The sequence below is a fragment of the Amblyraja radiata genome, chromosome 6 (assembly GCF_010909765.2).
Source record: "Amblyraja radiata isolate CabotCenter1 chromosome 6, sAmbRad1.1.pri, whole genome shotgun sequence".
In the NCBI taxonomy this organism is placed as follows: Eukaryota; Metazoa; Chordata; class Chondrichthyes; order Rajiformes; family Rajidae; genus Amblyraja; species Amblyraja radiata.
This window is the reverse complement of record NC_045961.1, coordinates 51,116,882-51,135,129: the sequence shown is the minus strand read 5'-3', so window position 1 is coordinate 51,135,129 and position 18,248 is coordinate 51,116,882. Positions and strand designations below refer to the sequence as shown.

At 43.8% G+C, this 18,248-nt stretch overlaps 1 protein-coding gene across 6 annotated transcripts in view; it reads left to right on the top strand.

The window, feature by feature from the left end:
* Nucleotides 1-11,908, top strand: part of atp8a2 (ATPase phospholipid transporting 8A2) — a 279,736-nt gene extending 267,828 nt beyond the window's left edge. For 3 of the 6 annotated variants that reach the window (XM_033022784.1, XM_033022783.1, XM_033022785.1), the window contains exons 36-37: nucleotides 6,125-6,213; nucleotides 10,533-11,898. In XM_033022784.1, the coding sequence (XP_032878675.1) occupies nucleotides 6,125-6,213; nucleotides 10,533-10,630 (187 nt within the window). In that variant the 3' untranslated portion in view covers nucleotides 10,631-11,898. Of the gene's footprint in view, nucleotides 1-3,856; nucleotides 3,894-6,124; nucleotides 6,214-10,532 lie in introns of all 6 variants that reach the window. The other 3 variants (XM_033022781.1, XM_033022782.1, XR_004412354.1) reach the window with 2 other exon arrangements.
* Nucleotides 11,909-18,248: the final 6,340 nt, after the last annotated feature.

The following is an 18,248-nucleotide window of genomic DNA, read 5'->3' as shown; positions in this document are numbered from 1 at the left end:
CTTGTCCTTGCCAACCAAGTTATCCCATCTAAGCTAGTCCTTTTTTTTTCTGCTCTTTTCTGATTATCATCGGATAACAATCCGTTTGTTATCCTTATCTGATTACTTTTCCCAGAGACTGTAGAAGATTCTGACATAACAGTATTGGGTCTAGCCCTTGAAAGTGTTGGTTGATTTTTAATTTTTTTTTTAGCAGTTCCGTGACACCAATATCAATGTAATTTTAGAAGCGAAGAGAGAGAGTACTGGAGTAGCTCAGCGGGTCAGGCAGCATCTCAGGAGAACATGGATAGGCGACGTTTCAGGTTGCGACCCTCCTTCCTGACCCGCTAAGTTACTCCATCATTCTGTGTCTTCTTTTGTAAACCAGCATCTGCAATTCCTTGTTTCCACATCTCGATGTAATTTTATGTCCAACTGTTTTTTTTAATGCACAAAATCAAATCAACTGTATATAAAATTATTAAAGGTTCAAAACAAGATTACGTTCGCTGTTGAGGCCGCTGTTTATATTTTCACACATTTACCTCAGTTAAAATAAGCTGCTCACTGACTTTTCCAATCTGCATTAGTATTAGCATTTAACCTCGATGATCTGAGTTAGTGTCATACAGTGTGAAAAAAAAACCTTCGGCCCAACTTTTCAATGACGACCAAGATGCCCCATCTACACTAGTCCTAGCTGCCTGCGTTTGGCCCATATCCCTCTAAACCTATACAATCCATGCATCTAAACCTATACTATCCATACATCTGTGTAAATGTTCCTTAAACTGCCTCAACTGCCTCCTCCGGCAGCTCATTCCATACACCCACCACCCTTTGTGTAAAACAAAATTGAACCTCAAGTTCCTATTAAATCTTACTCCCCCCTCTTTCCCCCTCCCCCCCCCCCCCCCCCCCCCCCCCCCCCCCCCTTCCTGAGCACCAATTAGCATTCAAGATTTCAAAAAAAAAAGAAATTAGTGGACACATCAATGATGAAAATATCATGAATTAGGGTTTCGGCCTGAAAAGTTGCCTATTTCCTTCGCTCCATAGATGCTGCCTCACCCGCTGAGTTTCTCCAGCATTTTTGTCTGCCTTCGATTTTCCAGCATCTGCGGTTCCTTCTTAAACATGAATGTTCTAACTTGTGTTTCAATCTGAATTTTTTAATGTCCCCAAAGCCTTCTCAGACATTAAAAACCACACAATATAATCCCCACCAGTCTATGAGGTGGGAGTTGATTCCTAAAAGAGGTCAGCGGGATATGTAACAGACACGCACATAAGTATTTTCAATCATTGGGATTGTGTGTGCTTTTTGAAAGTAAACATGGCATAAATGCCTTGGTTACCTAAGTCAGTGTCTTTACGATAGTCTCTGTGTGGTAACGCAACTTTAGAAACAAGTTCTTTAGAGATTACCATCAGAAGTAAAAAGATTAGAGTTGTAATTAACTTGAGTCACAGTTTGAATGCACTGTTTTTAGAAAATCTTTCTTTATCCTCAAAATATGTTAAAAAGCTATCCCTGCCTATGTGAAGCTGAACATGTTAGTGCAGGAATACCTGAGGAAATGTTTTCTTTGCTAATTAATAAATGGAATTGGAGTTTTTGTTCATGCATTGTATTTTACTGAGAGAGGAGGAAAAGTCTTAGAATTTACAATCTTCTAAATTGGAACATATCTGCCTGACATCCCATGGTGATAAAAAACTGTCAAGCAGTTAATGGATCTTGTCAGATATGTAGCAAAACTCCACTTTGAGGCTTGTTTTGCAATCCTGTTGATGATAGGAGAGCAAATTTGTCTCTCCGCCTAGTTATTGAAAAACGGCTGCAGTCTGAAGAAGGGTTTCGGCCCGAAACGTCACCTATTTCCTTCGCTCCATAGATGCTGCTGCACCCGCTGAGTTTCTCCAGCAATTTTGTGTACCATTGCGCTAATGGTATGTTCTTTGGAGTCTGATACATTCCTTAGACTTTACTTTAGACTTTAGAGATACATCGCGGAAACAGGCCCTTCGGCTCACTGAGTCCACACCGAACAGCAATCACCCTGTACACTAGCATTGTCCTACACACTAGGGACAATTTACAATTATTACCAGCCAATTAACCTACAAATCTGTATGTCTTAGGAGTGTGGAAGGAAATTAGAGCACCCGGAGGAAACTCCTGTGGTCACGGGATGAACGTACAAACTCCGTACAAACAGCATCCGTGGATAGGATCGAACCTGGGTCCCTGGCGCTGCAAGGCAGCAACTCTACTGCTGAACCACTGTGCTGCACAGTCCCCTTTAAATTTTATTTATTGACCCCCAAAAAAGTACTACATTTATGTAATTTTGTGCATAACATCGTCACCATAGTCGTCCAGCACGGAAACGGGCTCTTCTGCCCAACTTGCCATGCCGACCAAGATGTTTCATCTACGCCCAGTCTCACCTGCCCCACAACTACAATGTCTAAAGAAGGGTCCCCACTTGAAATGTCGCCTATACATGTTCTCCAGAGATGCGGCCTGACCCACCAAGTTACTCCAGCTCTGTGTCTTTTTTTGTAAACCAACATCTGCAGTCTCCTACATCCCCACTTAAGTCCAATAAGCTGAACCCACATTTTTAACGTCGGGCAGGTAACCAAATGCATGCAGGTGCGGGCGGCTAGCGTAGATGGGGCATGTTGGTCGGCATGGGCAAGTAGGGCCGAAGGGCATGTTTCCGTGCTGTGTGACTATGATTACAATGTTGTGCAGCAGCAATTTACATATTTGCCTTTCTGACAGATTAAGAAATCAAACAAATTGAATAATCTCCTGGATAAGGGTATAGACTATAACTTTGGCATTGAGTGAAAAGAATAAAGCATTGTTTCGGCTTTACGGAAACAGGCCCTTCGGCCCACTGAGTCCTTGCCAACTGGCGACCACTCGTACACTCGCACTATCCTACATACTAGAGACAATTGACAGAAATTTACAGAAGCCAAATAGCCGACAAACCCGCATGTCTTTGGAGTGTGGGGGGAAACCGGAGCACCCAGAGAAAACCCATGCGGTCACAGTGAGAACGTGCAAACTCTCTACAGACAGCTGCAGTAGTCAGGATCAAACCCGGGTCTCTGGTGCTGTAAGCAGTGGCGGACTGGGTCTAAAAATATTGGTTGCCAGGAGACAAAGGGGGCCCACCCACAACTACAATGCTATCATTTAACAAGGGCCCACTTGCCATCACTTGCTATCACTTGATCAGGGGCCCACTTGCCATCGGGCAAGCTGACACCCTGGCCAGTCCGCCACTGGCTGTAAGGCAGCAACTCTGCCGCTGCTCCGCTGCTCCACTGCACCCCCGTTGCCCAAGAAAATTTTAAAATGTAATTAATTGCAAGACATGCACAGAACAGGAGCCTCTTAAATTCACCAGGGGGAAACTGGCCGATGTGTAAAACAGGGTGAGTGTCCATCAGTTCCAGGGACAAGTAAACGTCCCACCCCCTCCACTACATCTGCTCAATCTTTACATTCACATTTGCTTTGATTTGAAGCCGTGGGTTTTCCCTGGGTGCTTCGGTTTCCTCCCACATCCCAAAGACGTACAGGTTTGTAGGCTAATTGGCTTTGGTGGAATTAATTGTCCCTAGTGTGTCGGATAGTGCTGGTGTACAGGATGATCGCTGGTCGGCGCGGGCTCTGTATTTCCACGCTGTATCTCTAAAATCTAAAGTAAAGTCTCAAATCTAAAATCCCACGATCACTGGCAGAATTAGTCCCTCTTGTGTGCCTGTATGTTTGTATCTGCTGGAGAAAGTTGTTACGTTCTCTACTCAGTTAAAATAAATATATTTTCATCCGCATGTTTCTGTCCAGACACACTCCACTATCAAAATGCTTTGAAGGAGATCATGTAAGATTTGCATCCCACCACCTTGCCATGCATTGTTTTTACTTCACTAATTGCTTGCAGATTTTCTGGGTGGTCCATCTGTGAACTAGATAACAGTGTGACAAAACTGCCAGAGATTTTCCAGTCTTTTTTTTCTTTCCACTAGTTTAGCAGTGGTCTCTGACTGGATCTGATCATTGTGCAGTTACTTTCTTTGTCCTTCTAACTTTCAGCCACACGTGCATGTGTTCTGCAGAAGAAGAATTCAGATAGGGCTTCTCCTGTCCTCATTTAGAAGGTTATCTGAATTCGGAGTGACACAGCGGGCAGGGAAGGTCATGGGCTGCATTGTCTGGTTTAGTGTGTGTGTTGTATCCCTCATGCAGCCATCCTTACCCCTCAGTACCGGTTGGCCTCTGTGATACTTTGTGTGTGTGTGTGTGTGTGTACATTCTACTCTTTGTTGTTGTCATTCACTTGTTTTTAATTGGTTAAGTTTAGTTTTAGGGATGGAGCATGAAAACAGACCCTTCGGCCCACCGAGTCCATGCCGACCCTCAATCATCCCATTGCACTAGTCTGAAGAAGGGTCACATCCCGAAACATCACCTATATGTTCTCCAGAGATGTTGTCTGACCCGCTGAGTTACTCCAGCACTTTGTGTCCTTTTGTGCATTGACCAGCATCTGCAGTTCCTCCTTTCGACACCTGTTCTACATTATTCCGTCAAAACAAGGGTCCCCACCCGAAACGTCACCTATCCAGGTTCTCCGCTGAGTTACTCCAGCACTTTGTGTCCTGCTATATTATCCCACTTTCCCATCTACTCCCTACTCACTCATGGCAATTATACAGAGTGCCAATTAACCTTCAAACCCGCACGTCTTAAGGATGTGGTAGGAAACTGGAGCACATGGAGAAATCCCACGCGGTCACAGGGAGACCATGTAAACTCCATGCAGACAGCACCTGAGGTCAGGATCGAACCCGGGCCTCTGGTACTGTGAGGCAGCAGCTCTACCCGCTGCACCACTGTGTAACATCCCAATAAGTCACGGCACAGACCAATGGAAGGCGCAAAATGTTTGGGCTATATGATTTTAAAGTCTTGGGCTCTTTTACATTAAAGGTCTGCAGGGAGAATGTACAAACTCCGTACAGACAGTGCCCGTAGTCAGGATTGAACTGGGGTCACTGGCGCTGTAAGGCAGAAACTTTACCGCTGCACCACTGTGCCGCCTCGTGTTTGTGCCATAGAAAATCCATAGAAAATGTAGAGCTGACCCAGCTCGCCACCGCGGACCCACGACGGAGGACCCGCTCGGTAGGCTCGGCTCACCCACCACCGACTCCGAGCCACTAACGTCAATGGGAACTGCGCTGCTGACAGCGAGGTGGACCAGTGAGAGCAATGTGGGAACCTAGCAATGGGCCGCCAAATACAATGAGAACCCCCCCCCTCTCACCCCCTCTCCCCTTCCCCTCTTCACCCCTCACCTCACCTCTCCACTCTCCTCTCCCCCTCCACCCATGCCACCCCTTTCCTCTTTCTCCACCCTCGCCCACCTTTCCCTCCTTTCCCCACTGACCCTCACCCCTTCATTATCCTTTATACCTCCCCTCCATGCCCCGTTCTTTTTTCCTTCCTCCACTCTTTTTCTCCCACCTCTTCCAAGGAAGGTTTGAACTGACACAGAGAACACTGATTATTCAATAGAAAGCAGAATGAGAAAGCAGCAACATTTGTGATGTAACGATAAATGATATCGAGCCGGTTTGAAATTTGACGCAGGTTTCTGGGTCGCAGTCATTAACAGTTGCTCTGTTCTGTTTGAACAAGTAACCGGGAAGGGTGGGAAACACCCTTAATTGTTTACAAGCAGCAAATTACTTCAAACTCCAGGACTTTTACAAAACCCAGTTCTGGAATCTTTAAATTAAAGATTTGTTTTACTTGTCTCCGAGCAATTAAGGGATTTATTTGCTTTTAAGTCGGGCTTTTTCTTTGTAATCATGCTAATTAAACATTTCTGGTAAGTTAATTGCTGGTTGACGGAAATTGCCTCCTTTTTAATTGCTACCCTAATGGATCACCTGGATCTTGCGTTAAATGACTAATTGTTTTGGGTTTTGTGCTGTGCGTTTGCCAAGTGTGTAGAAGTTGTTTGTTGGCTTGAATCAATGCGTGCAGGAAACATGGCTTAATACTCGTTAGAGAGTGCATTTTCACGCTGCCTGTTCTTCTCCACAGTCTCAATGAACGAGCATATCTGTTGAAGAGAGTGTTTCGGAAAAGTTCTTCCAGTCTTGCTCGCACCAATTCTGGTCCACGCATGTCTCGTGAGTATTCCTCTGCTTCAGACCGATTGCATTTCATTTGTCGTAAAGAAAATGTTCAGCCTTTTCACAAATGTGAATTTTGTCATTTTCACAGCAACCTTCTCCCCAGATTGACATCATGTGCTGAGCGCGATGTTAAGACCAACTCTTCTCTGCCTGCACGTGATCCATATCCCTCCATTCCATGCATATCCATGTGCTAATCTAAAAGCCTCTTAAACACCATTATACCTGCCTCAAAATGGCCTACTTCTGCTCCAATTACTTACCAACTTGTGAGTGGTGGAAATCATAGGAGCAGAAGTAAGATTGAACCCGGGTCTCTTGCGCTGTAAGGCAGCAACTCTACCACTATGCCACCCCTAACTCCTATTCCTTTTCTCCAGAGATGCTGCCTGACCTGTTGAGTTACCCCAGTATTTTGTATTTAATTTGACCTTCCTTAACTTGGACTATTTTTTCATTATTTTGATTAATGATTTGATTGACCTCCACTTCTATGTACTTTACACAGAGCTCATTTATATATTTTACAATCAAGGAAGAAGATAAATATCAAAAGTTGCAAGCTTGCACAATGCTCTTTAGGATGCAGGAAGGGAAAAGAGTGCCTTAGTTCCGTTGGGAAAGTTTTTTCCGAGAAATAAGCAGCTCTTATGATTTTCCCTGATGACTTTACCACTGACATTCGGAGGTTAACTTCATTGAAATAATGAACACTAGACTAAAGTAGCATAATGTACTATTTTATTCCACATCCACTCAGGATATCCATTGCAAGTAACCTGTAGCACCACAGCTTGTTACAGATCAGTTTACATCCGGGATAAGTCAAAGGGCAAAGAACCAGGTCTGTCCATACCACAAGCAAGTCCTGAACCTGTAAACTTGCCACCGTTTAACAACTGCTGGTCAAAGGAGGGATAAATGCTTATGTGAGACCTTCAGAATTAAAGGACCTTCTTTTAGGAAGGAGATGAGAAATATATTTTGTCAGAGGGTGATGAATCTGTGGAATTCTTTGCCAGAGAAGTCAGTAGAAATTTGTAAGGCAGAGATAGATAGATTCTTGATTGGTACAGGTGTCAGAGGTTATGGGAAGAAGGCAGGAGAATGGGGTTAGGAGGGAGAGATGGATCATAGAAACATAGAAAATAGGTGCAGGAGTAGGCCATTCGGCCCTTCGAGCCTGCACCGCCATTCAATATGATAATGGCTGATCATCCAACTCAGTATCCCGTACCTGCCTTCTCAACAATACCCCCTGATCCCTTTAGCCACAAGGGCCACATCTAACTCCCTCTTAAATATAGCCAATACATGATTGAATGGCGGAGTAGACGATGGGCCAAATGGCCTAATTCAATTCCTATCGCTTATGACCTTCTGAGACAGCAACACACTCTAACCATATTCGTGTACGGGATGGTTTGCCAGGATAACTCAAAAACAAAGTTTTTCACTGTAGCTCAATACACATGACAATAATAAACCAATAATTCACACTCTGTTTCGTAACAGGCTAATAGTTCACAGAAGCACTGAAAATGCAAAGATTTGCATTTCAAATCATTAATCAAACATTATACGATACGATGGCACTTTATTGTCAGACCGAGTTATGGAGAAGTAATCATTACTTTGAGATCCAGCACGGAAACAGGTCGTTCAGCCCACTGTATCCATGCTGAGCAGCAGCCACCCTGTACACTAGCATTATCCTACACACCATGGACACCCCCTCATTCTCCTGCGCTCCAAGGAGTAAAGTCCCAGCCTGTTCAACCTTTCCATATAACACAGGCCCTCGAGTCCTGGCAACATCCTCGAAAATCTTCTCTGCAGCCTTTCCAGCTTGACAATATCTTTCCAGTAACATGGTGACAAAAACTGAACATAATTGTCAATGTGACCTCACCATTGTCTTCTATAACTGCAACATGACCTCCCTACTTCTACACTCAATACCCTGAAGGCCAATGTGCCAAAGGCTTTTTGACCATCCTATCTATATGTGACCTCACTTTCAAGGAACTACGCACCTGCGCTCCCAGATCCCTCTGTGGTTCGACACTCCTCAGATCCCTGCCATTCACTGTGAAGGTCCTGCCCACATTAGACTTTTCAAAATGCAACACCTCACATTTCTCTATCTTAAATCCCATCAACTATTCTTCAGCCCACTTGCCCAACTTGTTCTTGTAAGTTTCAAGCAGATTGCAATCATTTTCTCAAAAGGAGGGGGGGGGCTCTTGAGTTTGATCCAACGTTCAATAAGATTGAGACTTCTGACTGGAACTTTAATTACAAAGCCCTGCCTGTTCTCCGTAGCCTTGCTCCCCTTTGCTAACCGAGAATCTCTCGAATTCGATCTCGAAAAATAGTCACTGCTTTCTCAGCCTTTTTGAGGTCAAGAATTCTGTAGGCTTATTCCCACTTGAGCGCTAGTTCTGGATTATCCCACGTGGAATGTTTCTGTCCACATCCACTGTGGAAAAACTCTTCAGAATCTACAAAATGAAAACAGGAAAAGCTCTGATTGAGGGTCTTGGACCTGAAACATGTCTCAAACAAGACAAAATACTGGAGTAAGTCAGCGGGTCAGGCAGCATCTCTGGAGAAAAAGAATATGTGACGTTTCGGGTCGGAACCCTTCTTCAGACTGAAAGTAGAGATGGGGGAATAAACTGGAGATGAACAGATCAGGGCCAGTAACAGATGACTTCAAGAAGGGTGGAGTCCATAATGGCCCATTGTTGGCTGGGGAAGGTGTGATGACAAGAGCAATAGCAGGATGCAAACAATGGGACTGGTAGGATGACTAGGGAGGGGAGGATTGGGGGGAGAGAGGGGGAAGGGAATGAAGGAGTTACTTGAATTAGAGAATTCACTGTTCATACCACTGGTTGTAAGTGAAATATGAGGTGTTGTTTGAGGCCCGAAACCTATCCATGTGCTCCAGAGAATGCAGCAGCATCTATGGAGCGAAGGAAATAGGCAAAGTTTCGGGTCGGTATCGGCCCGAAACGTTGCCTATTTCCTTCGCTCCATAGATGCTGCTGCACCCGCTGAGTTTCTCCAGCATTTTTGTGTACCTTCGATTTTCCAGCATCTGCAGTTCCTTCTTAAACACATGTTCTCCAGAGATGCAGCCTGGCCCACTGAGTTACTCCAGCATTTGTGTTTTTTGCAGCATTTGTAGTATTTAATTAAAATATATATTTTTAAAATTCCTTCCATTGAGCTCTACTTTGTTTTAATCAAGTTGCCCCTCAGTCATAGAACATAAAACATTAAAAATACAGCATAGGAACAGGCCCTTCAGCCCACAGTGATCCCTATCCCTCCATTCCAGACACATCCATGTGTCTATCCAAAAGTCTCAAATGCCATTATCATATCTGCCTCAACCAACACGCCTGGCAGTGTGTTCCAGGCACTCACCACTCTGTGCCCCGCACACCTCCTTTAAATTTTGCCCCCCCGCACTTTTAAGCTTTGCTCTCTGGTCTTTGACATTTCCATCCTGGGGAAAAAAGGTTTGTTCAGTTTAGAGATACAGCATGGAACAGGCCCTTCAGCCCATCACGTCCATGCCGACCACCGATCACCCACACTAATCCCATGCTTCCCCACTTATCATCCACTTGCTCCATACTGCGGCAATTTACAGAGGGCCAATTAACCTACAAACCTGCACATCTTTGGGATGTGGGAAGAAACCAGAGCACCCAGAGAAAACCTATGTGGTCACAGGGAGAACGTGCAAACTCCACACAGACAGCACTGGAGGTCAAGATTGAACCTAGGTCTCTGGCGCTGCAGCTACGCCACCGTGGCACACAAAAAGGTTATGGCTGTAAACCCTATCTATTTCAGAATTTCATATACTTCCTTTGATAGGGCGTCAACAGCGGTAGAGCTGCTGCCTTTCAGCATCAGAGACCCGGGTTCGATCCTGACTATGGGTACTGTCTGTACGGAGTTTGTACGTTTCTCCCTGTGACCATGTGGGTTTTCTCCAGGTGCTCCAGTTTCCTCCCACACTCCAAAGATGTACATGTTTGTAGGTTAATTGGCTTTGGTAAAATTGTCCATAGTGTGTAGGATAGCGTTGGTGTACTGGTCGGCACGGACTTGGTGGGCCGAAGGGCCGGTTTCTGAGCTGGATCTGTCTAATGGCTGTGGAAGCAATCTTAATTTTCATATGTAATAGTTATATGTAATAGTTATATTAAATCATCAGTCATAACTGTCAGTCCTAAGACTTTTATCAGTCATAAACTGTGAGTGATATATAATATTTTGCTCTGTTTCAGATGGATTTGCTTTTTCTCAAGAGGAAAATGGTGTGGTTTCACAAACTGACTTAATCCGTTCATACGAATTAGACAAGGTGAAGCTCAATGCAGACTGACTAGTATCCCCTATCCTGAGTATGGGACTGAGTAGTATTTTTTGTAAGACATTTGAGCATGCTGGCAATAAGTACTGACCACAATGGTCGACACTTAAGAGAACAGATTCTTCATTCTCGTGGTCTTAGCCAAAAAGCTTGATTTACATTTATTCTCTACTGAGATTTAATGCAGTAAAGTATTTTGTGTTGCTCTTTTGGTCAGACTAATAATGTAATATTGTAGCTGCTTATGAAAGATAATTGTTCTAAAGAGTACTGTATCTTTGGGTGGAACATAATGGAACTGCCAATCTACCTGACCCCCCCCCCCCCCCCCCTCTCCACCCCCTTTTGGTCAGGATGTAAGTACCTTCAGTTGGTTGAATTTTATTTAAGTGAGATCAGAGGGCAGCGTGGCCTTGGCGTTTGAAAGGGCTGTGAGTCCGTGGTAGTGGGAGGATGGCGAACAAGAGGGCCCTGCTAGTGGAAGTCAGTGAATGCTGTTTGGCAACTTGAGTTTGTTATAAAAGGAAAGTACATACACAGCTGTTCAACGCACGCACCTCGTAAGAGTGGCATTCCCCCTCTAGCACAGCTATGTCTCGCACAAAACTGCAGAGATTCGCAAGGTCCCAATCGTACTGTTGGGACTTCTGTTTTAACACTTCAATGATATTCTCAATCATTATATCATTTCTGGGACGATGTTTCTTGCAGCAGTCTGAGTACCGGATGCAGGAAATTGCTGCGAGATGGACTCGCCTTTCTGTTGAGATGTCATTTGCGAGTCGGGCAGGGACGTTGAGATGAAGCGTTGTGATTTGGATCACCACTCTCTGCCTCCACCGTCATGGACATCTGTCCTGGGTCTCCCCTTCCACGGAGAAACTGAGCAGAGGATGATTATAGCGGTCCCAACCTAAAGCGCTGCTCCCACTGGTCTCGACTTTTAACATTCCTCCACACCTCTAGCCATAGATGTTGCAATAAGTTAGCAGCAGTTGCCATTTCAACACAGCTGAACCCATGGCCCACAAAGACCTGGAGAAAATTAATATGCTCTTTTTCTTTCCCTCCACATCCCACCCACCCCACCCCAAATATATATTCAATAACTCTTAACTCCCTTTGTAGTCAACTAGTCTAATGATAAAATCCTACCTGAGCCACAGCTGGTGTTTAGAGTTACTTTTTTTTTAAAAGAGTATATGCCCTGGTTACATTTTTTTTTTAACTGTACCTTCAATAAGAATTATCAAAATGTATAAATGTTGAATTAAAGCAGGTAAAATTACACTGCTTGCATTGTCTGCTTAGTGCCGTGTTCTACTGACCGCCATTCACTATGTGGTCATGTTGGGATCACACTTTGGTTTCGTTGATTCATCTTGACGTTAATAATCTTCTGTGTATCTCTCACAGTGGGAATAATTCTAGAGAATCTGAGCACAGGAGTTATTTGGGAAGTGTTCCACTGGTAGACTCTGGGACTGCTGCTTATCAGTGGTTGAAACTGCGTCGATTCCAGGGCTGAGCTGTTTAAATGGATGCACAAGTAACTGCAGATGCTGGTTTACAAAGAAAAAAAGACACAAAGTGCTGGAGTAACTCGGCAGTCAGGCAGCATTTCTGGAGAACGTGGATAGGTGACGTTTCAGGTCGGGACCCTTCCTCAGACTGATTCTAGCAGGGGAGAAAAGCTAGAAGTAGGTTGGGCAGGACAAAGTCAGGCAAGTGATAGGTTGAGGTAGACAAAAAATGCTGGAGAAACTCAGCGGGTGAGGCAGCATCTATGGAGAGAAGGAATTGGCGACGTTTCGGGTCGAGACCCTTCTTCAGTCGCCAATTCCTTCTGCCTCACCCGCTGAGTTTCTCCAGCATTTTATATCTACCTTCGATTTTTCCAGCATCTGTAGTTCGTTCTTCAACAAGTGATAGGTGAATACACATGAGAGGTGTGATTGGCAGATGGGTGGATAAAGGTCAGAAATGAAAGGGAGACAAAAGGCTGTGACATTAGATTAGTACAGGCTCGTGATTAGTACAGGTGTCGGAGGTTATGGGAAGAAAGCAGGAGAATGGGTTTAGGAGGCAGAGATAGATCAGCCAAGATAGAACGGCGGAGTAGACTTGATGGGCCGAATGGCCTAATTCTACTCCTATTCCTTATGACCTTATTAGGAGAGATAAGGCCTCTGTAGAAATAAAAAATGGTCCCTAGTGTGTAGCAAGTGGATAAGAATGTGGGATAACAGCACTAGTGTGTTAACGGGAGATTGATGGTCGGCATGGACTCAGTGGGCCGCAGGGCCTGTTCTCTTGCTGGATCTCTTAAAGAAACCCCTGAAACATCGCTATCCGCCCTCCAGAGCCTGTGTGGAGTTTGCTGCCTGATCTGCTGAGTTACACCAGCACTTTGTGTTTTACCAAAATTCCGACATCTGCAGTTCCTTGTATATTTTTGCAATTTATATTGCTTTATGGGATTCAGACGAGTTAACTACATGTTCATTCTTCCTTGATTTCCAGCATTTTTCTTTCTAATGTACCTTTCCCTGGTGAGTTCCCCTTAGATTGTGATTCGAATGACAAGGATCCACACCACAAATAAACACACATGCAACTTTCGTATATTGAAAACAAGGGTGAGAAAACAAGTAATTCAGAACAAATTTCCAAACGCCTTTCAATTTTACTGGCCCCCAATGCAATAAAAAGTCACGTGCTGACAAATGAAAAAAGATCTGGTTTCAAGTTGAAATGTGTATCCCTGTAATCCCTGTCCAACAATAATGGTGTGTTCAAATTGCTGCAACTTTTGAAAACACTAATTTATCAAATGCTTCAGCTGTGGAAATCTAACCCCCTGCTACCAGTCCCAAGAGAATGGAGAATGCTGACCCGTATCCAAAACTTCCAGTTTTACATGTTTTGGTGACAAAATAGGTTCTTGAATAACCTGTCAGTAAAGGAGGCTCCACGGCAGGGGGTTGGCTAAAATATGTTTTTTTTAAATGCCCTGCAGCTAAAACTTCCAGCAGGAAAACAGTCTCTGCAGCTTCCCTTTATAGATAATAATGGTTGGGTATAAATATGCTCAGCAGAAACATATTGAAACAATATGGGAGGACTCCCTCCCATTTACTCCATCTACTCTTCATGCTGCCTTGGCAAGGCCGCCAGCATAATCAAGGACCAGTCTCTCCCCTCTCCCTTCAGGCATGAGGTACACATGTGAGAAAACAAACACCTCCAGATTCAACTACAGTTTCTTCCTACCTGTTATCGGGCAACTCAACCATCCTATCAACAACTAAAGAGCAGTCCAGACCTACCATCTACCCCTCATTGGAGACCCTTGGTCTATCTTTAATTGGACTTTACTGGACTTTATCTTGCACTAATCGTTACTCCCTTTATCACCTATTTGTACACTGTGGACGGACCAATTATAATCATGTATAGTCTTTCTGCTGACTGGTTAGCACGCAACAAAAAAACATTTTACTGTACCTCTGTACACGTCACACAAAATAAACCAAAAACTAAACAGATGCTGGAATCTTGTGAAAGCACAAAGTGCTGGAGTAACTTATTGGGTTCGGCAGCATCTGTGGAGGGAACAGACAAATGACTGATTGGCCTGAAGCAGGGTCCCGAATTGAAATGTCGTCTGTCCATTTCCCTCCACAGATGCTGCCTGACCCACTGAGTTCCCCCAGCACCTTGTGTTTTGAACAATTATTGCGTGCAGCCAAAAACGGGTGTTTGATGCAATTAAACGACATCTTCCTCCAAACATTGTCGTTTCATACACTTGAAACCATTTTGTTTTGACTGCTTGTAAGACGAGTTGGAAGTTTTTTGGTGCTGGAACGTAACGCTTTTCCATTATTACTGTTGGCTTCACTCTTGCCTCATGTAAAGTAGCGTGGCCCCAAAGTTACATCCATGAAGATTGGGTGTATCCGCGAGGATTTTAGACTTTAGAAATACAGCGTGGAAACAGGCCCTTCAGCCCACTGAGTTTGCACTGACCAACGATCATCCCCTACACTAGCACTATTCTACAAAACTAGGGACAATTTACAATTATTTACCGATGCCAATTAACCAACAAACCTGCATGTCTTTGGACTGTTGGTGGAAACCGGAGCACCCGGAGAAAACCCACGCAATCACAAGGAGAACGTACAAACTCCGTACCGACGGAAACCGTAGTCAGGATCAAACCTGGGTCTCTGGAGCTGTAACTCAGCAACTCCACTGCTGCACCACTGTGCCACCCTTTTCCTCGAACTTCTACAGGTGCATTATAGAACGTATTCAAGCATGAGGTACATTGCATCAACAAGGCTGGAGGTATCGTCAAGGAATCCTGCAAATCTGGTAAACAAGTTCAATTGGATCCAAACTTTTACTGGGTCTTTTTTTTACTGCAATCATTGGATTTTGCTTCCAGCATACTCTCTTTTAATGCAAATAATGAATGCATTTTGGGTATAAAAGGAATTTATTATACTCCCTTATAAAAAGCACTCCCTTATAAACAGTCGATCTTACAAACCTGAATTTATTTTGATTAAAAACTTTTGATCACTGACATGAATATCCAAATGCCTTCCTTCATGGAATTAAAAGATGCCATTCAAGAATTCAACTTGTCCTTATGTGCTTCCAAACCATGAAGTGGTGTTTGATGTATCGTCATTGTTGTAATGTTCCAAACACAGCAGTCAAATCGCTCACAGCAAGTTATTAAATTCAGCAAGATGTTCATGAGGAATAGATATTGGACAAATTTACTGGAGATTATTACCAAAGGATCATTATTACAGGGATCCAAATTCAAAACTCTGTGAAAGTGAAAGCCAGACAGCTGTGGAGGCCAAGTCAATGGATATTTTTAATGCGGAGATTGACAGATTCCTGATTAGTATGGGCGTCATGGGTTATGGGGATCAGCCATGATTGAATGGTGGAGTAGACTTGATGGGCCGAATGGCCTGATTCTGCTCCTATAAGTTATGAAGTGACAGCGCACGTAGACATAGAGTGATAAATCAGCATATAGTATGCTTGCCTTCATTGAAGAGTCAGAAAGTCATGACACAGCTTCATAGGAGTTTGGTTGGGCTACATTTGGAATATTACTTGCAGTTCTAGACATCCCATTACAGGGAGGATGTGGAGGCTTTGGAAATACCAGAATTATGCCAGGATTAGAGAGTATTGGCTACAATGAGAGGTTGGACAGACTTGGATTATTTTCCCTGGAATACCAGAGGTTGAGGGGGGACATCATAGAAGTATATAAAATTACAAGTGGCATTGATAGAGTAGGCAGCCAGAACCTTTTTCCCAGGATGGAAATATCAAATCCTAAAAGGCATAGCTTTAAGGTGGGAGGGGCAAAGGTTCAAGGAGATGTGCAGGGTAAGTTTTTTTTTACACAGGGGGTGATGGGTGTATGGAATGCATTGCCAGGGATGGTGGTGGAGGCCAATACAATAGTGACATTTAAGACACTTTTAGAAAGGCACATGGATAAGCAGGGCATATTTGGGATATGGATTATGTGCAGGCGGCTAAGAATCAGAGGTACGGTGGCGTAGCGGTAGAGTCCCGGGTTCGATCCTGACTACTGGTGCTGTCTGTACGGAGTTTGTATGTTCTCTCCATGACCATGTAGGTTTTCCCTGGGTGCTTTGGGTTCCTCCCACACTCCAAGGACCTACAGGTTTGCAGGTTAATTGGCTTCGGTAAAGATTGTAAATTGTCCCCAGTGTGTAAGATAGCGCTAGTGTATGGAAAGCACTCGATGGGCCAAAGGGCCTGTTCCTGTGCTGTGCTCTTCTATGTTCTATACATCCTGCTCTATTAAATAACACCGTGGGATCTATCACTTTTCCTCATCGGAAAGACGGCGTCTAGAACAATCTTGCTTCGTGGAGTTTTGATTTGGAATGTGCTCAAGTCTTTGGAGGGATAGTAGAACTTACAGCATTTTGAATCAAAAAGATGAGAGTGCGATGTACTGAGCAACAGTTTATGCAAAGTCAGTACTAAATGGATGATATTTGTATTTTGTGGCAGTCTGGTATAAATGACTGTGTTAAAGTCTGTTTTACTCATTTGGCGTGGTAAACTGTTGTACGATATATTCCTTCATAGAAACTCTACCTTTATAACAAAGTGGAAACACGGTGCAATTTGTATATCATTTTATAACAAAGTTTCAAATTTCTAATTGAATATTTTGTTGAGGATTTTGGATAATGTTTAGGTGACAAAGTGACCGAATTCCTCATCAATAATTATTGGTGAGGAATTTGAAGAATGATGATGGCACTTTCCACTATCCCTGGCTAGATTGCAGTTATTACAATTAGCCATGTAAATACTGCAATGTTGTTCATTGTTGTAACCAAAGACCTTGCAAGCCTTGATGCTAATGACAAACTACCCAGTAAACATTCATGGCCAAGTTTGTGGCATCTGGTGGTTAGGCGAGGGGGCAAAGATTTAATAGGAACCCTAAGTGTAACTTTTTCATACAGAGGGTAGTGGGTGTATGGAACAAGCTGTTGGAGGAGTTAATTGAGGCAGGTACAATCGCAATGTTTAAGAAACATTTGGACAGGTACATGGATAGGACAGGTTTAGAGTGATAATGGGGCAAAAGTAGGCAGGTGGGACTAGTGTAGCTGGGGAATGTTGGTCGGTGTGGGCATGTTGTGCCTGTTTCCACAATGCATGACTATCTCACCATTCATTAAATCTGTTCTGCTTTTATTTTGGAATCATCCATGATTCTGCTCGGCAAATTTGCCGTACCATGAATATATTTTCAATCTCAACGTTCATAGCTTTTCCAATTTTGAGTAGCGGTTTATTGAGGACCGTTTGTGTAGGATATTCCAGATGCTAATTGCATGGTTTGATAAGACACAGCTCTTTACATTGAGTGGTCATAACCAATGAGTGTGGTCCTTTGCCTAATATAGTGGCCAACAGAATAATATTTAATGCACCAGACACAATCCAAAACCTACCCAGTGATCACCAAAGGCTTGGATAGAGAAGATGTTTCTACTAGTGTGTGAGTCTAGGACCAGAGGGCACAGCCTCAGAATAAAAGGGTGTAGCTTTAGAATGGAGATGAAGGAATTTCTTTAGTTCGAAGGTGGTGAATCTGTGGAATTCATTGCCACAGACAGCCATGGAGGCCGTCATTGGGTATTTTTTAAAGCAATCAACAGATTCTTGATTAGTAAGGGCGGTTAAGGTTATGTGGAGAAGGCAGGAGAATGGGGTCGAGAGGGAAAAATAGGTCAGCTATGGTCAGATGGCAGAGCAGGCTCGATGAGCTGAATGGCCTAAATCTGCTTTTATGTCTTGTGATCTTATGAAAGGAGTGACATTGACTACCATGTCTATCAAGGAGGCAATGTTGACAGTGAACATCCACTGTCACTGTTGTTAAACTGGAAAGAATGCAGAAAAGATTCATGAGGATGTTGCCAGGATTTGAGATCCTGAGCTATAGGGAGAGGTTGGGCAGGTCAGGACTGTATTTCTTGGAGAGTAGGAGGATGAGAGGTGATCTTATAGACGTGGATAAGATCATCAGGGG